Genomic DNA, 19,089 nt, shown 5'->3' on the forward strand with positions numbered 1-19,089 from the left:
AGCCTACTATATAAACAGGAAACTGCAGTACAACCAATAACGTTTACTCCGCTGCTAAATATGAAGCACTAATAGAACCATGGGCATTTTCACTTTATTGTACCATTTACTTTTTTTCGAAAATCAACTTTTGGATTATTTCTACTCGGAAACACGAAAAGGAAAAAAATGAGTTTTTGTATGGACCGTTATAAAACTGACGCCCAATATTTGTATGAAAAACTGGGGACACTTTCTTTGTCTCATTCAATACTACTCGTTATTCCGAGTATATAACCCAAAAGGTTAAAAAAAAAATGGTACTAGTTTTTCTGAAAACCCCATTATGCTTTAACGACTGTTATGACTATAAGGATCCTGTAGGCCTGGAGACACTGTTGTGCCGCTCCTGTGCTAGACCTGCTGACTGAACTTTTAAGATAGTCAGCTTTTCTGCTCTATACTGCACAACCGAGGTTCGTACCCACGATTTTTGACCACCACACACATAGACATGAACGAATTCGTGAAACTTTACACATGGAAAGGTTGTAAATAATAACAAATTTTAAGTTTTCATTTATTTATTGACAATAATTTCAAAATTACACAGCTCTCACGTAATAAAAATAAATTTAACTTAAGAAACAAACAAAGGTCCACAGTAAGTCCAAGTTATCTATCTAATATTCTAATTAATTTTTGGGAACCTGAACGTATCTAACCCACAAAGTATGTTATTAATAGATCAGTTTGTTTACACTCCCGTCTCTGCCGGATCAAAACCTAAATCTGATTTGTATGCCGTCTGATTTTAAAGATCATGATTTGACATGACAAAATTCATCATTATCAGACAACATTATCTTAAACATAGACCCAGACTGATCTCCCTATTCAAACATAGTAACAATTTGTCACTAATAATAATATTTCTTACATACTTGTAGATAAAATAGGGATATATTATATATATTTGAGAAATATACAACTTACAAACTAAATCTAGAAAATCATAATGTAAATAAAGAAACCAACATGCGATCTCGTCACAGAAGGAACTAAACGTCAAGTCAATACTGCATACTGCAACCTTAATAATAAGCACTCTGTCGCCACCATCCGCTGCAACTCCATCCCGCGACGGCGCCGAGCGCCGCCGCCACCCTGTCTCGCATCCTCATACAGACTTACTTCCTAATTACATTAGTACGAGACTAAAATTCTATCTAATTTTAAAACACTACAAATATTTTGGGACTGCTATGTTATTTGTGTACTTTTTGGACAGATCTTCACTGAAATATATATCGAAAATAGTGTTACTGACAATTGGTTTAAAACGATATTCTAATCTGTATAATTTTTATCAGTTTACTTTGAATCAGATTATTTTATTGCTATGTTAATGGTAGATCATACGACAAAGCGCGCTAGGTCGCAGTCAAGTCGGAATTATATAATATAGTAAAGATAGATAATGCACAAAGATGTTAGGTGCGTGTAATGTCGTATGAACTAGATAGAACATGTGTATGTCAGCAGCAACACGCGTCGCCGCGCTTACTTAGCGTTCGCGGCGGTTTCGGACGCGTCCATTTTTTCTTCCGTCTTTACTACTTTGCCCTCACCTGAAAGAGATTAATATATTTTTTAATTGAAATAGATAGCTAGCATATTGGATTCAATGAAGTGTACTCGGAACATATTTTTATTAATAAGCGACATACTACAGAATCTATATGTAGAATTCAATATTTACATAGGCAGGCATATTGTTTTTAAAAGTGTGAAGTTGTTACAAGAGTGGTAGTAGTGTTGGAGGTGGGAGTGACTAACCGTTGGGCTGGTCGGACTCGGCGTCGGTGTGCGAGCGCCTGCGCTTGCGCGGGAACTTCCACGGGCCCGCCGGGTGCTTCAGCTTGGGCAGCGGCTCCATGTCCAGCACCTGAATAATACAACACACCATTTCTTTACAAGCTGAATAGAAGACCATTTGGTTACAAGTTGCTTCATTATCAAATCCTATGCCATGTTTATAAGGTCCAAACTGCGGCCCTTAGTAACTAATAGCACTGATGTTAAACTGATTTAAACGAAGGAATTGTCGTCGTCAGTCTTGCTGGAACTTTGTTAATTATTTCCACTGTAGTATACACCAAACTAAACAAACGAACCATATTGACGGAATCAGACGTTAATTTCTATTTTTATTTACCTTGTAAATCTGTCTAAAGGCGATCTGTCTCAGGAACTGTTGCGCCGAAGCGGTCAGGTCTTCACGCTTCTGCGCGGGCAGATTCCCGAGAGCATCCTGTAAACACAATCACATGATGCTATTAATACATTTCTCCGCATAGTTTGCCAATGTGGTAAATCTAGCTTCCACAAGGCGCATGTAATATGTGTGAGGTATTTTCAAAGGTTATATGCATCATGAAAATGACGATATACAAAGCATACAGCTGATTTTCAAGCAAGGTATTCCTAGGATAGCGTTGCCGTCATATAGCGGCCGTGTCCATACTAAATAATACGGCTAAATATGGATGTCGTGGTATTTGTATGGAGACGGCCGCTATTTGACGGCAACGCTATTCTAGGAAACCAGAGCATAAGGTAAGGTACTGTATGTAACGCACCACTTGCTCCTTCTCGCAGGGGTCGCGCAGGCCGGGGCCGTGCTCGAGCAGCAGGCCGCCGGCGACCGCCTCCATGACGCGGCGCAGCGCCTCGCCCGGCGACAGCGCCGCGCCCGCAGACTGCATCACACCCGACACCAGCAGCTCCATCGCCTAATAGTGGGACCATTCACATAAAGTTAACCTTTTTGACGCCGTCTCAAACACAAAAGCTGTCACTCGGGTGCCAAGCCACCGAAGTGTCAAAACTGAAATTGAACTTTATGCATATGCACATAGGTCTGTGTTGCTCTGTGGTCTGAGGGCCTACCGCGAACCAGGTTCGACGTTTTGCCTCTCTGTCGCACTTGTAAATTCATACGTAAGTGTGACAGCGATTCAACACGTCGTACGTGGTTCGAGGGTAGGCCCTCTGTGACGGATTAATCGGTCTATGGCGTTGGACCTACGGTGCGGATATATCGGTCATTGGCGTCCAAAAGGTTAAACCTAACGTTCTGTCGATGGGATAGTTTTCGGGTAGACTGAAATAGTAAGTTACTAGCAATTAATGACTTAAAGCGATGCTGCGCTACCCCATTAAAATGAAACTGTTTTTTTAAGACCCCAACCCGGCTCGGCTAACTCGACGCCGTACTACATGATCGCAACGTGACAACGAATTCAACATTCTTGCGAGCTAGTCAGTATTCCGCCTATATTTTTATCTGTAGTGCAACAAAACAGTATCATCAACAAAAAAAACTACATTGCAAACTAATTCTTGGAGCAGACCTAGGCACGACTGTTTGATAAAAATAATACTCTAGGCATTGAAAAAGCATTCACTTACGTAGGGATTGAGCGGCGTCCAGTTGGGAATGCGACGGCAGAGGTCGCGCATTATGCGGATGATGATCACGCACGACTGCAGAGTCGCCGCCCTAGCCTACGCACAGAGAAAAGTCAGCGGCGTCCACACACCACATTATTTATTGCTCGCTCTAATGCACAAACAGAGCAATAAACGTGGCACAACTAACGATCTAAAGCTCAAACTGCGTTTCTTTGTTTCTATCACCTCCCATTTGCGGCTCAGTGCAATATCAACGGAAACGCAGCTTAATCGGCCGAGCACTTGTAGCCACATGTTCTAGGGAGTCGAAACAATCCATCGAGTTACTTTCGAGTAAAATTAAAATACTACATATCACAATAAAACAAAACAAACATGTGACTAAATAATAATACGTGCGCACTCCAAGCGAGCCACAAAATAGGTTTTATTAAGTTTTTTTGAATGGATCGAGTGAGGTCAATAATGGGTAAAAAATCCAATAAATTTTATAGGCCACAGAAATGATAGCATAACAAATGATTGTAACGGTGCTTAAGGAGCGACATCATTTGATGTGACGCACCATAGTCGACAGCGAGTCGGCATTCGAGTCATAATAGAATGAAAAAGAAAAGCTTTATTGGATAAATAGGGTAGTGGAGTGCGCACACGTTCAGTAAATGTGGGCGAATGTACCTGGAACCACTTGGCGTGCCGAAGGGCGGCCAACGCGTCCAAACACTTCTGCCGCGGTAGCACATCCTTGTCGTCTCGCTTTATGTCGCCACCCTCTAGCGACAACAACACAAAGGGTGTTTGACCATCAGAACATCGACGAAAACGGGGCAAACATGACACACTGCGCCTTCATCGATCGCGTTGGTCTTTCGAGGTGCGATCCACAGCGGATCACAGCCCGACACAAACGCTCTACTAACACTAAACATGACAGGGGACAGAATATATCATAACTCAACAATTAATCCATAAACTCGGAAAATAATAATCTATCATTATCTAAATTATGAATGGGTAAAATTACAACTTACACTATGAGTGCCCTAAAACAGTGGGTAGATGGAAATAGAAAAATAAAGATAATATATACTAGTATAAAATAAAGTATTACTATATAAAATGTTTGCTCCGTTTCAGTAGACAGAAATATACCACTGCGGAGACTGCGCACGTGATATATCATACGAGATGATCAAAAATCCTTTTCTTCTTGGCGCTTCTTATGCTACTCACACCTAAAAATAAGCTCAACACATTGCTCGGCGAGCCGAGCGGTAAACTTTGAACAAATTATCTTTTTTTTTTCTATAAAAATCATGATCATCAACGTGTGCAAACAAAAATTTCGAAAAATACATATATAATACAAAAATTATGTAGCACATAGATAGTTTGTTCTTAGAGTTCGTCCTCGAATGTATGACGATTTCGACGACCAATTTCAACCGGCTAGGGGCGCGGTCGGCCGGGATCGTCAACGTCAACTGCCGGAGATGGGCGAGCGAGATAAGTATATTAAGTAAGATAAAATTGGCAAGTGGATCTAGAGTAGAATAGCTGAGGGGGTGTGAAATTGGCGCAGTCGAAGATCGCGGCGGGAGGTCGGGGGACTCACCTGCGGGCTCGCGCATCACGGCCGACGTGAGCGACACCAGCACGCTGCCGGTGCCGTCCGACACCTGCACGGCGCCCTCGGCCGGCAGCAGCTCCACCTTGTACTTGGGCTCGTCGCCGGGGCCCTGGGAACACAGGAACGAACTCCCGTAACGATAACGCTCTACAATCACGTAGAACTACGTGAAGTCTACATAGAAGGTGGAATCGGGCGGGACATGTTGTTAGGCAGAGTAATGGCAGGTGGACTAAAATGTTAACAGAATGGTGGCCGCTTTCAAATGAAAGAAGCGCCTGGCGTCCGTTGGCTAGTTGGGTGGACGACATCCGGAAAATTGCGGGTCACTTCTGGATGAGATTAGCTCAGGACCGGGACAAGTGGCGTACTAGAAGAGAGGCCTATGCTCAGCAGTGGGCGATTAAGGGCTGATATGATGATGATGACATAGAAGGTGTGGTCACCTTGACTTTGGCGAGATGCGCGGGCAGGTCGTGCGCGACGCGCTTGAGCAGCGTGACGGTGGGGCGGTCGTGGCACAGCACGACGAGGCGCACGTCGCGGTCGCCCTTCAGCAGCAGCCCCTTGGCCAGCAGCCCCACGCGCATCACGCCCTTCAGCGCGCGCGCCGCCTCGCCGCCCGCCGCGCCGCCCGCGCCGCCCGAGCCGCCCGAGCCGCCCTCGCCCTCGCCCAGGAACGAGAACCTGAATACACAAACCACATTTTATTTCATCCTACGTATCATTTTTCTCTCTCCGAACCCCGGCCCGCGGGAGCCAGGCTCCAGGGGTTTAGGCGCCGACGGTGCCCCGCGCGAAAGTTTCTGAGGCGCAATATGGCCCTCAGGTAAAAAAGTTTGGAGACCCCTGATCTAGATCTAGAGCCATAGACTAGGAATCCTCTAGACCGAGTTTAGAGCAATTATTTCATGCAACTAATGATGCCAAAAATGCGCGGGACGAGGTGAGCGAAGTCCCGTGCCGTGATGGGTCCATTCAAAGACACGGACGTCACACAAAGACACTTTCGACTCGAACATGGAGTAAAATTACCGTATGCGTGGCAGAGAGGGTATCGCGACTATGCTCAATCTGGAGGATGTTTTATCTGTGTCTAGAGCATAAAGACCCTTATTGACTCAGCAATAAATTCTAAAATCTGCACCGGCCCGAGTACAATTTTCGTTAGTCTTGACACAGTAAAGTATTCTAAAATGTTGGATACTTCTGTATATTTTCTCACAATCGAAGTGAAAAAGTAGAATATATCGATCGAGAATGTATCTTATGAGAATATATCTACATCGGTAAATTGCCTCCGATGAAATGGTTTGCTATTGCTATTTATTCAGAATTTATTCCGTCCCGGTCTCGAAACCCGTCGCAAGTTCAATATTTCATGTATGTAACGTACAACATGTTGAATAATACATATGTTGAAGATGACACAAAGAAATTAGAAACATATATTCTCAAGTTGTCGAGCTTCACTGAATAAACAAGATTGTTGGAAAGTGGGGTTGTAAATGTATGCAGAAGAAGTACCTATAAAACGAAACGCGTCTATCAATCAACGGCATTTCTTGACTCCAAGGCTCGAATACCAGTTAAATTCTCAGAAAACCTTTTTTAACTGGTTATTAACAATTGGCATCCACTCCCCACAACGTTTGAGTTTTGACGTACGGAGCGAAACCGAAAAAATCCTGTATATATCGGTATATTCCAAACCCTGCTTGGCATTAAATGTAATATCCCTTCTTTTATCCTATTTGCAAATAATAATTTCAACTACAATACAGTCTAAATATCGACAACACTAAATACATTTTACTAAACTACTATACAACTACAATACATATGCATATAAATGTACTGTTCCTACACTACATGTGACTCACTTGTTCTTCCTTTCAATACCATCATCTCCCATTTGATCTATCTCCATCTTTTCCAGTTTAACTGGCCGCATTTTGAAGTTGCGACTTTGTTTACTGTGCCAATAGTGCAACAAAAAATAAATAAACAGAAGCATACTCAACTATGAGGGAAATGAGGAACTATGTATTACATGAAATCTGTGCCTATTTAAAAACAAATAAAACAACGAATGTTACAAAATAATGAACCCGCACAGCTGTAAGTGACAGCAGGAGTCTTGCAGCATACAAGAGAATTAACCATATTTTTGTAAGTAACAAGTACTTCTATTTAAATCAAGATTCTGGCTGTCATTCTTTTAATTGTGTACTAACAAGTACAGTCGCCACCAGATATAACGGAGCGGGCAAAGCCTCCATTATCCAAATGTTAAAATGCTTGTTCGGAGCACCTTGGGCGCTCTGATATTCCTCATGATGACTCTACATGTCACATTTTTTTGTTAAATTCCTCACCAACGGGATAAACACTCTGAATGATCTATCGTAAAAAGGTGTGTATACTCACAGTTGGTTGTCGCGGCCGTCTTCCTTGCCATCTTTATTCTCATCTTTCTTGTCCTCGGTCTTGACAGCCGCTTTGGCAGCGCCAGCCTGTTATGAAAATAATGTTGGGTTTTAATCTAGTCACTTTTGGTAGAGTAACTTTTAGGGTTGATTTTAGTCATTTGATTTAGACGATTCATATTCTGTGGATTCTTTATCGTGCCCCTTCGCTTTCAGACTCTAGGCCCTCGGTGTTTAATCACAGCCCACCTACACAGTCTTCGCTAAAATTCAGTATATGTGTAATAGTGAGTTATGGCAGTGGGACTCCTGACTTCGGGCAAACTCGGTTCCGTTCGGCTCAGCATTGCTTCGTGCAATTATTAGGGTTCCAGGACACAACGACGTCCCTTTGCGTGCACGACCATAGATAAGATAATGGCTTGAATTTTGACAACCCTAAATAGCCGAAAGGGATAGTGCCATAAGTTAGAAAGGAACAGCATGATTCGACCCTGAATCGCTGTCAAACTTTTGTAGGAAGTGTCCTTTCTGTACGGTAGTACTATTAATTATCCTGTGGTTATGTCTTACCTTAGGCTTGGCCTGGTCGGCGAGCGCGTCGGAGAGCGACTTGAGTGCGCGCTCGGTGTGGGACACGAGGCGCTGCGTGTCGGCCAGCTGCTGCTCGCTGGGGTAGATCTCCGCGTGCTTGGCCACCACGTGCCGGTCGTCCGAGGTCTCCGGCCGCCGGCCCACGGACCCGTAGCCCATGCCCATACCCTGCCGGAGATAACAGCCTATAAGTCAGGTGAAATTAGCCAGCCCAACATGAAACCAGAGTTTTGGATGATAATCTATATCACACAAATCGTGTTAGAGTCGGTCCAAGTTAACTTTGCAATAACTTGATAAGCAACAGAGTAAGAGTCATGCTGCCCATCATACAAAATTGTGGCTAAGAAAGTGTGAATCTATCTAGTTGTATTTTTAATTTTCGCGATTTCGGGGTTTGTACTTTGTCCCATAGTAAAAGTAGCCCAGTATAACCCCTAAACCTCCCCGGCAACGGGAATGCAAAAATTTTTTAGCCACCGTGTGTTAGAAATATTAATCAAAGTGGCAATTCCATTGAATCATTATAATGTGCATTGAGCGGCACGAGGATAGGAGTGCCACCATATACATCAAAATCCTTTAAAAATATGCCGTTTCACACTTTATCACTGAAAAGTCAGTACATAGTTAGCTTAGACGGACCTCAGTCTAGCTCCGCGGGAATTATAGAATGAGAGTCTAGCCTCAGCAATTCAGTTACTTCATTATAAAGTGATAAAGTTAATGAAGTGCTGAGAGTAGGTGGGTGTGGTGAGGTACCGGGTGGTGGTGGTGCAGCGGCGGCGGCACGGGGCCGCGCGGCCACCACGGCTCCATGCCGCCCTCCCAGTACGCGCGCTCGTCTTCCTCCATGCCCTGCACATAACAACAATGGGTGAGCGGCCGTGAACGAAAGTCCGAGTGTCGCACTGACTGAATCACCACACTTTCGAAACCGATGTGCTGAACGTTAACTTTCCGATCGCTACAATGTTGGATATTCGCTTAATGTAATCCAATTAAAGAATTTTTTTTTTAAGTAATCGGCTCGAGCCGATCCCGCGTCGATAAGTGTGGTGATTCTAGCCCACCCCAAGTTCGGTTCTATAGAAATACATTAAACCATACATCCGATTATATCATCCTAGGGCCCAAGGTCCCTATTCAGTACTTAAGCACTTATTCAGTTCAAATTTAAATAATATTCGATTGGAACAGAGTTGCTTTTACTTTGTTTCATTCAGTTTTTGAACAATGCAAAATGAACTCTATTTCCTACATTGTACGTTCAAATTCTGTGGCAAATTTTGCATTTTTCATTTGTATGGCTGGGCCTTAGGAGGAATGAAGTGTATTTCAATTTTGGCCAACATCAAAAACACTGAAAACCATGCTTTTGTATAAAATTTAAATTACAGTAGATCCGATTTAAATTTTGTAACATGTTGCACAGCATCTGGTCTATTCTATCATACTCTGTGCCAGTTTTGAAGAAGTCTGAAAAGGTTATTATCAGTTTGTACTTACTTTTTTTCAATTTGAACTACAACTCGACACCAACCGACAATTACAGCATTTCGTATTATTATTCTGCAATTCATCCGATCCGATTTTGACAGAATGCATTAGATGGCTTCCAGCAGATTGAGAAGAGTGGTGCGACCCAGTTACATTGTCAGGCAGAACTTACGTCATGCATGCGGCGGCGCGCCCACAGCTCGTCGCGGACCAGCATGCGCTGGGCCTTGGCCTCGGCCAGCTTGCGCTGGTGCATGGATGGCTTCACCTTCACCTCCAGGTCGGGTTGCACCTGCAAATAATCAAGATATAAACACATGGTTTGTATGTCAAGTACCTATGATAAAATAAACTATAGTGATCTGACACTGTCCTTTAGAATATGTTATAATGAAGTACTTGACCATCCTCATTATGCTATTGTAATCATCCGACGCTCGGATCTCTTGGCAGCCCCAAGTGGCCGCCAGGCTCGACAAGCATCTCAAACCTTTTACTAAATAATCACCGGATGGGATTCATTACTGTACCTAACTGTTGTCTTGATCAATGGTTTTTATGAATTTGTTACATTTTAACAATAGGTACCTAAATTTGAACACTGGCATAATAAAAACAGGTTGAACCTAGTCTGTAATGGCATACCTTCTTCTTGTACTGCAGACGATGGCGGCGGCCCTTCATGTGCATCTCCTTGGCGTTGGGGTCGTTAAATTTGCAGTCGCACAGCTTGCAGTTGAAGGACAGCGCCTTGCCGTCGTCGCCGCGCAGCTCCTCGATGTAGTCCTGCCCCACGGGCTGCACCTCCGGCTCGTCCGCGCCGTCGTCGTCCTTGTCCGAGTCCTTGTCTTTGTCTCCTTGGATGGATTTTTGCGGATTGGTGCCGGCCACCGTGCTAAGTCCTCCGGAAGCCACGAACGCGATCTTGGGCGTACCGGCGACCGTCTTTTTGGCTGATAGATCGGAAATGTCAAATTTTCTCTTAGAGAGCGAGCGCTCGGCGTCGGCTCGACGGCCCCGATTCGGGAGCGAGCGACTGACGTTCTCTAAAGTACTTTACTTGGCCAGTTGTTTACAATAAATGGGGGTAACATATACATGTTGGGCCTTTTCTACAGTTTGAAGAAATTCAATTTTGATTACATTGTATTTCAATTTGAACAGTTAGTGGTGCCGAATAGACGTTTACGGTATAAAAAAGGCCCATAATAACTCACACTCCATATCTGTACCGAGTGTCGATCGTTACGCATTCTTTTTTGCATTGTAAGAGAAAATTTGACTAGAAAATCAATCTAACTGCCGACTGTTCGCGCGTGGATACAGATATGACATTGTGGCTTCGAGAGGATTTAGCACAGATGCAAGGCAGACAAATATGTTCTCCATCCGACCGTGTATAGTCTCTAGATATGAGCGCCGCGCCGGCGCGCCGCCGCCGCCGACGAAATTTTCGCGCCGCCGCCGCCGACGCTGCGCTATCGGCGTGGCATCGGCGTGACCTTGTTAGATACTAACTACTTTCAGAATCAGATTTTATCTAGTTTAGATCTTTAACGGCGCCACTCTGAATAGCTTATAGACATTCAAAAGGTAGTTTAGGTCCATATCATCATCATCTCAGCCATAAGACGTCCACTGCTGAACAAAGGCCTCCCCCTTGGACCTCCATTCGTACCGGTTGGAAGCAACCCGCATCCAGCGTCTTCCGGCGGCCTTAACAAGGTCGTTCGTCCATTTTGTTGTTGTGGAGATCCATATAATTCAAAATTATCGAAGGTAAATTCAAACTTTTCTGTCTGGTAACCGCGCTACTAGTCTTAGGACAACGAAATTACAAATTTTGCCAGCTAGTTAGGTAATCCGTCATTCGCCGCGAAATTAACCATTGCAAGCATGGCTGAATGTTTTTAAAATGTATAATAAGGGGTTAATTTCAGATATTAAGCGTTTTCACGTCCAAAGGAAGGGCGTCGGAAACGGCTCTCATTTAAACTTGACCATTGTTCAAATTTCAAACTTTCCTCTCTCGAAGCTCAATATTTGGCCTCGCATCGCTCGCATGGAAATATGCGCCTGTATGGAGATACAGGCGCTTTCGTAGTTTTTAACATTATGGCCTCGGTCTTTATCGGCCTTCGGACTTGCTTACACTGGACCACTAGTTCTAAGCTCTGCTCTCTTGCAGCTTGATCTTCGGCCTTGCACAGAAGCGCACCGCAATCGGCGCTCCAGGCATTCGGCCGTCAGCCAAGCTCACAATTGGCGTTCGATTTTAAGCTGTATGCTTAATACCAGCAGCTCAGCCTCTGGCCTCGCATGCTCGCATGGGAAGGCGTCGGAATCAGGTCTTCGGTGTTAAGTGGAGCTCGGCCTCGAGCCTCACCTTTACACATAAATCGGTTTTGTTGGGTTGATTTGGTTAACGAAAAAGCTTGATTTTCCTCATTTCGGCTCTTTACAATATCGACTAGACGTTTTCCTGATGATACAGTCAATCCGCTACTGTTTAGTTAGCACAAAAGATAAGGGCCTCGCAAAGATCTTCCGGCCACGGCCTCACCAAGATTAAGACTGGCTCTGATGAAGCGCGATACCGTTTATGCGAGTGTTTATACTATATAAAACTATTTTCGTACGTTTATTCAATAAATTATCCTTGAAATTGAAAAATGCACTTATTTTATAACTTTCCTACAGCAAAAACATGTTTTTTCGGTAAAATTTCGGTTTGAATTATTTTTTCATTAATCAAAGGTGTTTCAAGGCCACGCCGCCGATTCGCCGCCGCCGCCGACCGATTTTGACCGGCGCGCCGCCGCCGGCTAAATGCCTATCGGCGCTCATATCTAATAGTCTCTGGAGATCATATCTGAATTTCATCCATAACAATTATAATTTACGGACGCAATAATCAGTTACGTGCAAAATGCAATAAGAAAACCTATAATTTTGAAAAAGCCGTAATATAAGATAACCAAACGATGGTAAACTATGTGTATGACCTTTTTTCGGGGAACTAAGTCAAAAGCAATATATTTAAAGCAGACATGTGATAAAACCATAAGACTAGACTACCAAAATTTTAAGTTATATTATATTAGTGCTCCAAGAAAAATCGAGCCGTCAAAACTGCATTTAGACGGTGGGGTTTTGAGTCAGGGGCTGATTGATTTATAAAACGGAAACGTAAGTGGAACAAACGCCACTGTCACTACGCCATTACTTTTTATGGAAATCATTTTTATCAATATCATTCGACTAAATTCGTGTAATATGGCAAGTGAATGAATAAGTAAATCACCCATATACAAAGACAAATTAGGTCTCTTACCCACTGAACATGTAGTTTTTTGCGCGTGGGTACGGTTTCCTGTAGGATTGCGTTTTAGTAGAACCCGTAAAAAACTTAACTTCAGTGGGAAAGAGCCATCAATCGTCAAAGACCTTTCAACGAAACTAAGGTGTTTCCAATGAATGTTAATTTTGGTATAATAATTTGTAACAGTGACTAGAGGTCGGCGAGGCTGTATCAGTATGTGGGTGATGTTGTCTGGCGACGGGGTCAGGTGTCTACTAACCTCCTCCCAGCTTGGTGGGCTCGGTGGAGGGGATGGGCTTGCCGAGCATGGTGTGCAGCTTGACGACCTTCTGGTGCTTGATGCCGCGCACGTGCGCCGCGTAGGCGTCGGCGCCGGTGCAGGTGACGTCGCACAGCTCGCAGCGCAGCGCCGACCCGCCCGCCGCGCGCCCCGCCGCCGCCGCGCCCGCCGCCGCCAGCTTCACCGCCGCCTCCTTCTTCTTGTGCTTCTGCCCCTCCAGGTGCTCCTTGTACGTCTGTGCCGGGGCGACGATAACGCTTAGGCCCGCTTGCCCCGTCCCTCTAACCCGAGGTTGAGTGGTTAAACCGTTAACCCGGTGTCAAATTGTACTGGTAACCGTGGTCACTTCAGGTTTAACAGATTAACCCCGGGTTGGTGAAATGGTGCAAGTGGGCCTTATGGTACAGACTTGCACGCTTTTTACATTTTGCACGTATTTTACATACGCCATGGTAAATCGAATCATGTTTACAGTGAAACCAGTAGGATAAATATTTGCGCTACTGTAGTTGTGCTAACGCCGATTTCAAACCAATCTAATTAAATTAATAGGATTAGGTATAGACATTACGAACGATCGAACGACGACCGTTCCCATTCCAGAATGTATCAGATAATCCATAGAAGTATATTTCGATTATAACAAATAAATTCCGAACCGTTTGGTGCAGGATCTAGAGAAATGAAGACTTACCTGGGGTCCAGCGCACGAGATGCGGCACACATCGCAATAATGCAGCTGCTGCGCCTTTGGAGGCGGCTTAGGGCGCCGGGCCTGACCCGCGCCTACTCCGCTCTTGTTGTAATTCTTCCAGCCGCTAGACAACACATATTTAAAATAAGTTGCTATCTTCTAAATAATAACACGTAGATCATTATTACCATAATAAAATTTTCATTTATTCATCAATACTAGTAGGTAAAAACTGATTCAATTTATTAGCCTTAATTTGGTGGTGTCCAAAATACTGTACACAATCATAAACCCTATTTTTGTATTTTTTTCTTAACCAGAATCATTGATACTACTTGTTGAGCGCCGAGGTTTGAACTCACGACCTTCCGTGATTTTTGCCAAATTAAGGGTTAGATGTTGAATTTTTTTTTCAGAAAAGTAAAAAAAAAATTACAACTGTGTAAGTACCTTAATATAATGTTTCGCCAAACTGTGAAGCAGTTTGTTGGTGGCGGTATAAGTAGTAGTAGAAAAAAAAAAATGTCCAGTAAATCTGAGTGAGCTGCTTTGCTAAGATCACTACACTTGTAGCAGGTTTAGGTACAGAACAATCAACTGCACTTAAGTTTACTGTGTGAGGGACGGCCGAACTCAAAGGTGTGTTCAAACATGGAAAAATAACCTAAGCAAGATTGCTCACTCAGTCTTAATCTGGGTAATTGGATATCAATAGAATAGTGTTTTTTTCACTCACCCGCCTCCTCCGGTTTTGTTCTGCTGGGCCACGTACATGGTAGCGGCGTTGTAGAGAGCTGTATCATAAGCAGAGGTGCCCCTGTTAGCCGTCTCTACAACAACCGCAACGCACACATAGTCACTGACGGGTCAAGCCATGCCGTGCTAGCGTCTACCATGGACTCAAGGGATGTTTAGGGAAACAAATTAATGAACTATTATAAGGAATATATGAAAAACAACTCTTTAAGATGGTTAGTTTAGTAGATTGCCACATATTTGAACAGAATATTGACACCTTGAGTTCATCATGGCAGAAGGAAGATTATTAGAAATAAAGGTTTAAATTAAACTAATGAAATTTATTGTAAAATAATTATCTACAAAATATTAATTATGAGCAGGAAAAATTTAGGGTTACAGGATGTAACTAAATGGCTAAATAACAAATACAAATAATGGAGCGAACCAAATATTCCATGTTATGTCTGACTATGATGGTGTGCATTGTGGTTGTTACAATATTGTATGTACTCTATAAATATCATATAACTATAAAATGAATAACAAGAGTAGCACAGGTGTTATAGTAATATATAATACATTAGCTATGTAACAATTAATATTGAATAAATATTGGATTGGATCAGACAATAAATTTAATGATGTATTTAAAACATACCATTATTTAATAACTATCATTACTAAATGAGCTATAAGTCTGCTAAGAAACTAGTCACTCTAATGTTCATAAGTAAAACAAATAAATGTGGTAAAAATATGATTTTGTCCATTAATTTTCTTTTTTCACTTTGTAACTCTCTTCACTATGATGCATTTACTACGGATTTGGTACCCTTTATATGTTTCAGTCCATGTAAACTACGTAATATAGTTAGTTGTGGTGGTAGGTACTCACGTTTAGGAGTCTGAGCGGCGGGCTGCGTGTAGGGCTGCGTGGGGTAGGAGGTGGCGGGCGTGGAGGACGAGTACACGGAGCCGTAGGGCTTCGCGCCCGCCGCGCCCGTGCCGCGCGCCCCGCCCTGCGGCCACGCCAAATGGCCACACACACGTTACGTATAATTAATGTTGCAAAACAAAAAATAACCAAATAAACGATAACCATTATTGGAACTTGGTGTATTTGCTAGTGCTTATCATAGGCAGTAAACCATTCTTTCCTTTATAAGATTTTTTGCCTTTGGTGAACACAAACATAATCAGGTCTGATTTAAAAAGAAATAAACAAAAATTTGACAATAAATAAAGCAATAAGGTCTAATGAAATAAAATTCTACTTTCAGTTGCTGAGAATAAATTCTCTACCTAGTATTTTATTCATAGCTCTCATGTAGCCTTGTTGTGTTACATTTAGCCCACTTTTCATCCCTGTAAAATTACAACATCTTATAATAGCAACTGTCACACAACAGAAGAACAAACCTAGGCAACGTACGAGACAAGCTACAAAGACTCCAGAGGCTCGCATGCGCGGCCACCACTGGCTGCACGAGGTCCACTCCGACTGCAGCCATGGAGGTCATGCTAAACCTTTCACCGCTGCACTTACACATACAACAAGAGGCCAGTCTCTCAGCGGTAAGGTTACGAACCCTCAATATATGGTCTAACACCACAGGAGCTCTTCACACAACATGCCTGGAAAAGTTATACAGCGAGTTTCCGGTGCTCATGGCGGGTACGGATCGAACTCACAAACAAGCCATTTTTGACAAAAGGTACAAAATACAATTATTTGAGGACGACAACTGCGAAGGACTCAATCCCCGGGAGCTGAGAATCTTCACTGATGGGTCCAAAACAGACAGCGGATCAGGCTCTGGAACCTTCTCAGAAGACCTGAACATGTCAATCACCACTCCGCTAGGAGCCCATAACTCGGTATTCCAGGCTGAGTGCATGGGCATTATTAACGCGGCGGCTGCCATCACTGCAAGGAAGGTAGTAGGATCCTCCATCCGCATACTCTCCGACAGTAGAGCAGTCTTAATGGCCCTAAAAAGCCATATAATCACATCCAAACTTATACACGAATGCCACGAACGACTAATGGAGGTATGTCAGAACAATAAGATCACCTTACAATGGATCAAAGGACACAGTGGATCCCGAGGCAACGACGCCGCGGACGAGCTCGCCAGACAAGGATCGGGTGCGGGGCCTATTGGCCCGGAACCGATCCTCCCGATACCGTTTAGTAAGGTACGCTCAATGCTGCTGGCACGTACAGGGAAACTACACACAGAACACTGGCTGAACCAAGCTGGATGCAGACAGGCCAAGCAAGCCATGCCTAGCATGAACGGTAAGCTCACAAGGACGCTCCTTCAACTAGGAAAGGTTCGACTGAGTATGGTAACCAGTGTCATAACAGGTCATGGACTTTTTAACAAACATCTTTTTATAACAGGTGTCACAGACAGTCCCCTATGCCGTGGGTGCATGGAGAAAGAAGAAACAGCCTCTCACGTGGTGCTGGAGTGCAGCGGATTGGCCCCATACAGGGCAAAACATCTCGGATCCCCGAGAGACCTCCCCGAGGTCCTACTCAACATCAAAGGTCTGATAGGATTCCTCGAGGAGCTGGGCTGGCAAGACTAGCCCACCCCATATCACGCAAAATAGGCGCAAGACGTCGAGTTGCGGAAAATCGCCCGTACTACAATACAATACAATAGCAACTGTCTTGCAGGTCTTTGCCGATGTTGCAACTTATACTCCAAAGAGGTGCCCGTTGCCTTAAGGTTTCACATAGTAACTCTTAGACTCACAGTTGTACATAGGTACATTATATAGAACAAGTCTAGAATGAGCTTTTGGAGCACTAGCAACTTCAAACAACAGGGGCCTATTTAATAAACAAAATCAAAAAGCATGTATTTTATTAATTTTATATGACAAGTCTCTAAAGATAAATGATGTCATGTGGCAGTCTTACCTGTGCGTAAGTGGCCTGCGTGGAGTAGGTGGGCTTTGCAGCCGAGGTGTCGTACGTGGGCTGGGGCTGCGGCGGCGCGGCGGTGGGGTAGGCAGCGGCGGCCTGCTGGTAGTACGCACTCTTGCTGGCGTCGTAGGCCGACGCTGCCGCCGCGGCCGCGTGAGCGTGCGCGTGAGCCGCTGCTGACCATACCATGTGTTATTGTAGACCAATAATAATCAAATGTTGGTAATAGTAATTAGGTCAGCTGCCATTACAAGACAGTATTTTTTGAAAATAAAATTCATGATATTTCTATTACCTAGGTAGGTAGGTACCTACTACCTTTGACCTACTGATTAATTAAATAATCTGATAATCCAGCTTAGTTACAATTTGACGCAAACAATAGAACCGCAATTACTCTCAATTAGTTCAGCATAGCGGCATTGAGTATGGTACTATTTCATACATACAGGTAGTTTAAGGTATTATTTTGCTTGTTATTCCACAATGAATCATAACTTCATAACGTTATCAGGGCCAATTGACGATTTCAATCATGAAATTATACACGTACGTCAAACCGTGCAAATCGGCCCGGTCTTTAACCCATGTGAAATACCGCAGTTCAGTATTGATTGGTTATATTACCTACCGGAAAAAAGATTCATTGTTTGTTTAAAATTGGCTTCAGAATTGCACTTTATAAACAAACATCACAACAACGTCAAATCAGAGTTTTTAACGATTTTAGTAAATTAAATTGCACCAACCTTGTGTAGCGGCCGCTGCCTGGTATGCCGTGTCGTATCCTGTAGCAGCAGCGCGTTGGGTCCCGTACGTCGCGGCGGTCGCAGCCGGGGCTACAGCGTACCCTGTCTGACCCCCGTAAGCCGCTCCAGCAGTCGCAGCACTAAAATCACATTATCAAAACCTCACAAAACTGAACACTCATATATCCTAGAAAAACCCCACGATCAATACATACGAGACGCCATTTTGATTGGAAACATGAGCGAGCACAAGGCCGCCCATCAATCAAATAGATCTGAAACCTAGCTTAATTTCACACTTGATCTAATTTATTATTGGTAAATACACTATTATACGTACCCGTACTGTGTTCCGCCGTGAGTAAAACCAAAATAATTATTTGCTGCCATCATTTACCAATTCTCCGCGTTGAAACAACAGACGCGTCAAGACGGAAAAGACCGGCAAGACGACGTAAGTTTTGTCTTTGACAAATATGGCGGCCAATTTGCCACAGACAATAACAAACGGATGCGTTTATAGAAATCAAATATACAATTTCACCATTTACTCCCCCTTCACTCCTATTAATTAAATAAAAGAAAATAGGGCTTTATAGTTTATATAACCCAAGAAATGGAACCATTTCAGAAAAATAATAATCGTAGTAAAGCAGTAGAAAGTCTAATCGGGAGCTTGCGTAAACTGATAGAGGGCAGCACAGCAGTCCTCTGAGCTCGGTAGTCACTTTTTGCCAATCAAAATTGAAGCAT

At 43.5% G+C, this 19,089-nt stretch overlaps 1 protein-coding gene across 2 annotated transcripts; it reads right to left on the reverse strand.

Annotated features, from left to right (window-relative positions):
- Positions 1-545: 545 nt before the first annotated feature.
- On the reverse strand, positions 546-18,825 carry LOC134669554 (zinc finger RNA-binding protein). Of its 2 annotated transcripts, none has more exons than XM_063527163.1 (20): positions 18,677-18,825; positions 18,337-18,476; positions 17,582-17,763; positions 15,542-15,665; positions 14,642-14,699; positions 13,906-14,029; positions 13,191-13,446; positions 10,255-10,562; positions 9,782-9,901; positions 8,872-8,967; positions 8,089-8,277; positions 7,517-7,602; positions 5,533-5,773; positions 5,072-5,195; positions 4,135-4,229; positions 3,454-3,549; positions 2,622-2,774; positions 2,198-2,293; positions 1,819-1,927; positions 546-1,610 (listed from the first exon to the last, which is right to left on the reverse strand). In XM_063527163.1, the coding sequence occupies exons 1-20, from the start codon at positions 18,727-18,729 to the stop codon at positions 1,543-1,545; spliced, it is 2,718 nt and encodes a 905-aa protein (XP_063383233.1). In that variant the 5' UTR covers positions 18,730-18,825; the 3' UTR covers positions 546-1,542. The 2 variants fall into 2 exon arrangements, with proteins under 2 accessions (XP_063383233.1, XP_063383232.1); XM_063527162.1 differs by having other exon boundaries at positions 14,642-14,735.
- Between the last annotated feature and the right edge of the window lie 264 nt (positions 18,826-19,089).

This window comes from Cydia fagiglandana, chromosome 12, assembly GCF_963556715.1.
Source record: "Cydia fagiglandana chromosome 12, ilCydFagi1.1, whole genome shotgun sequence".
NCBI lineage: Eukaryota > Metazoa > Arthropoda > Insecta > Lepidoptera > Tortricidae > Cydia > Cydia fagiglandana.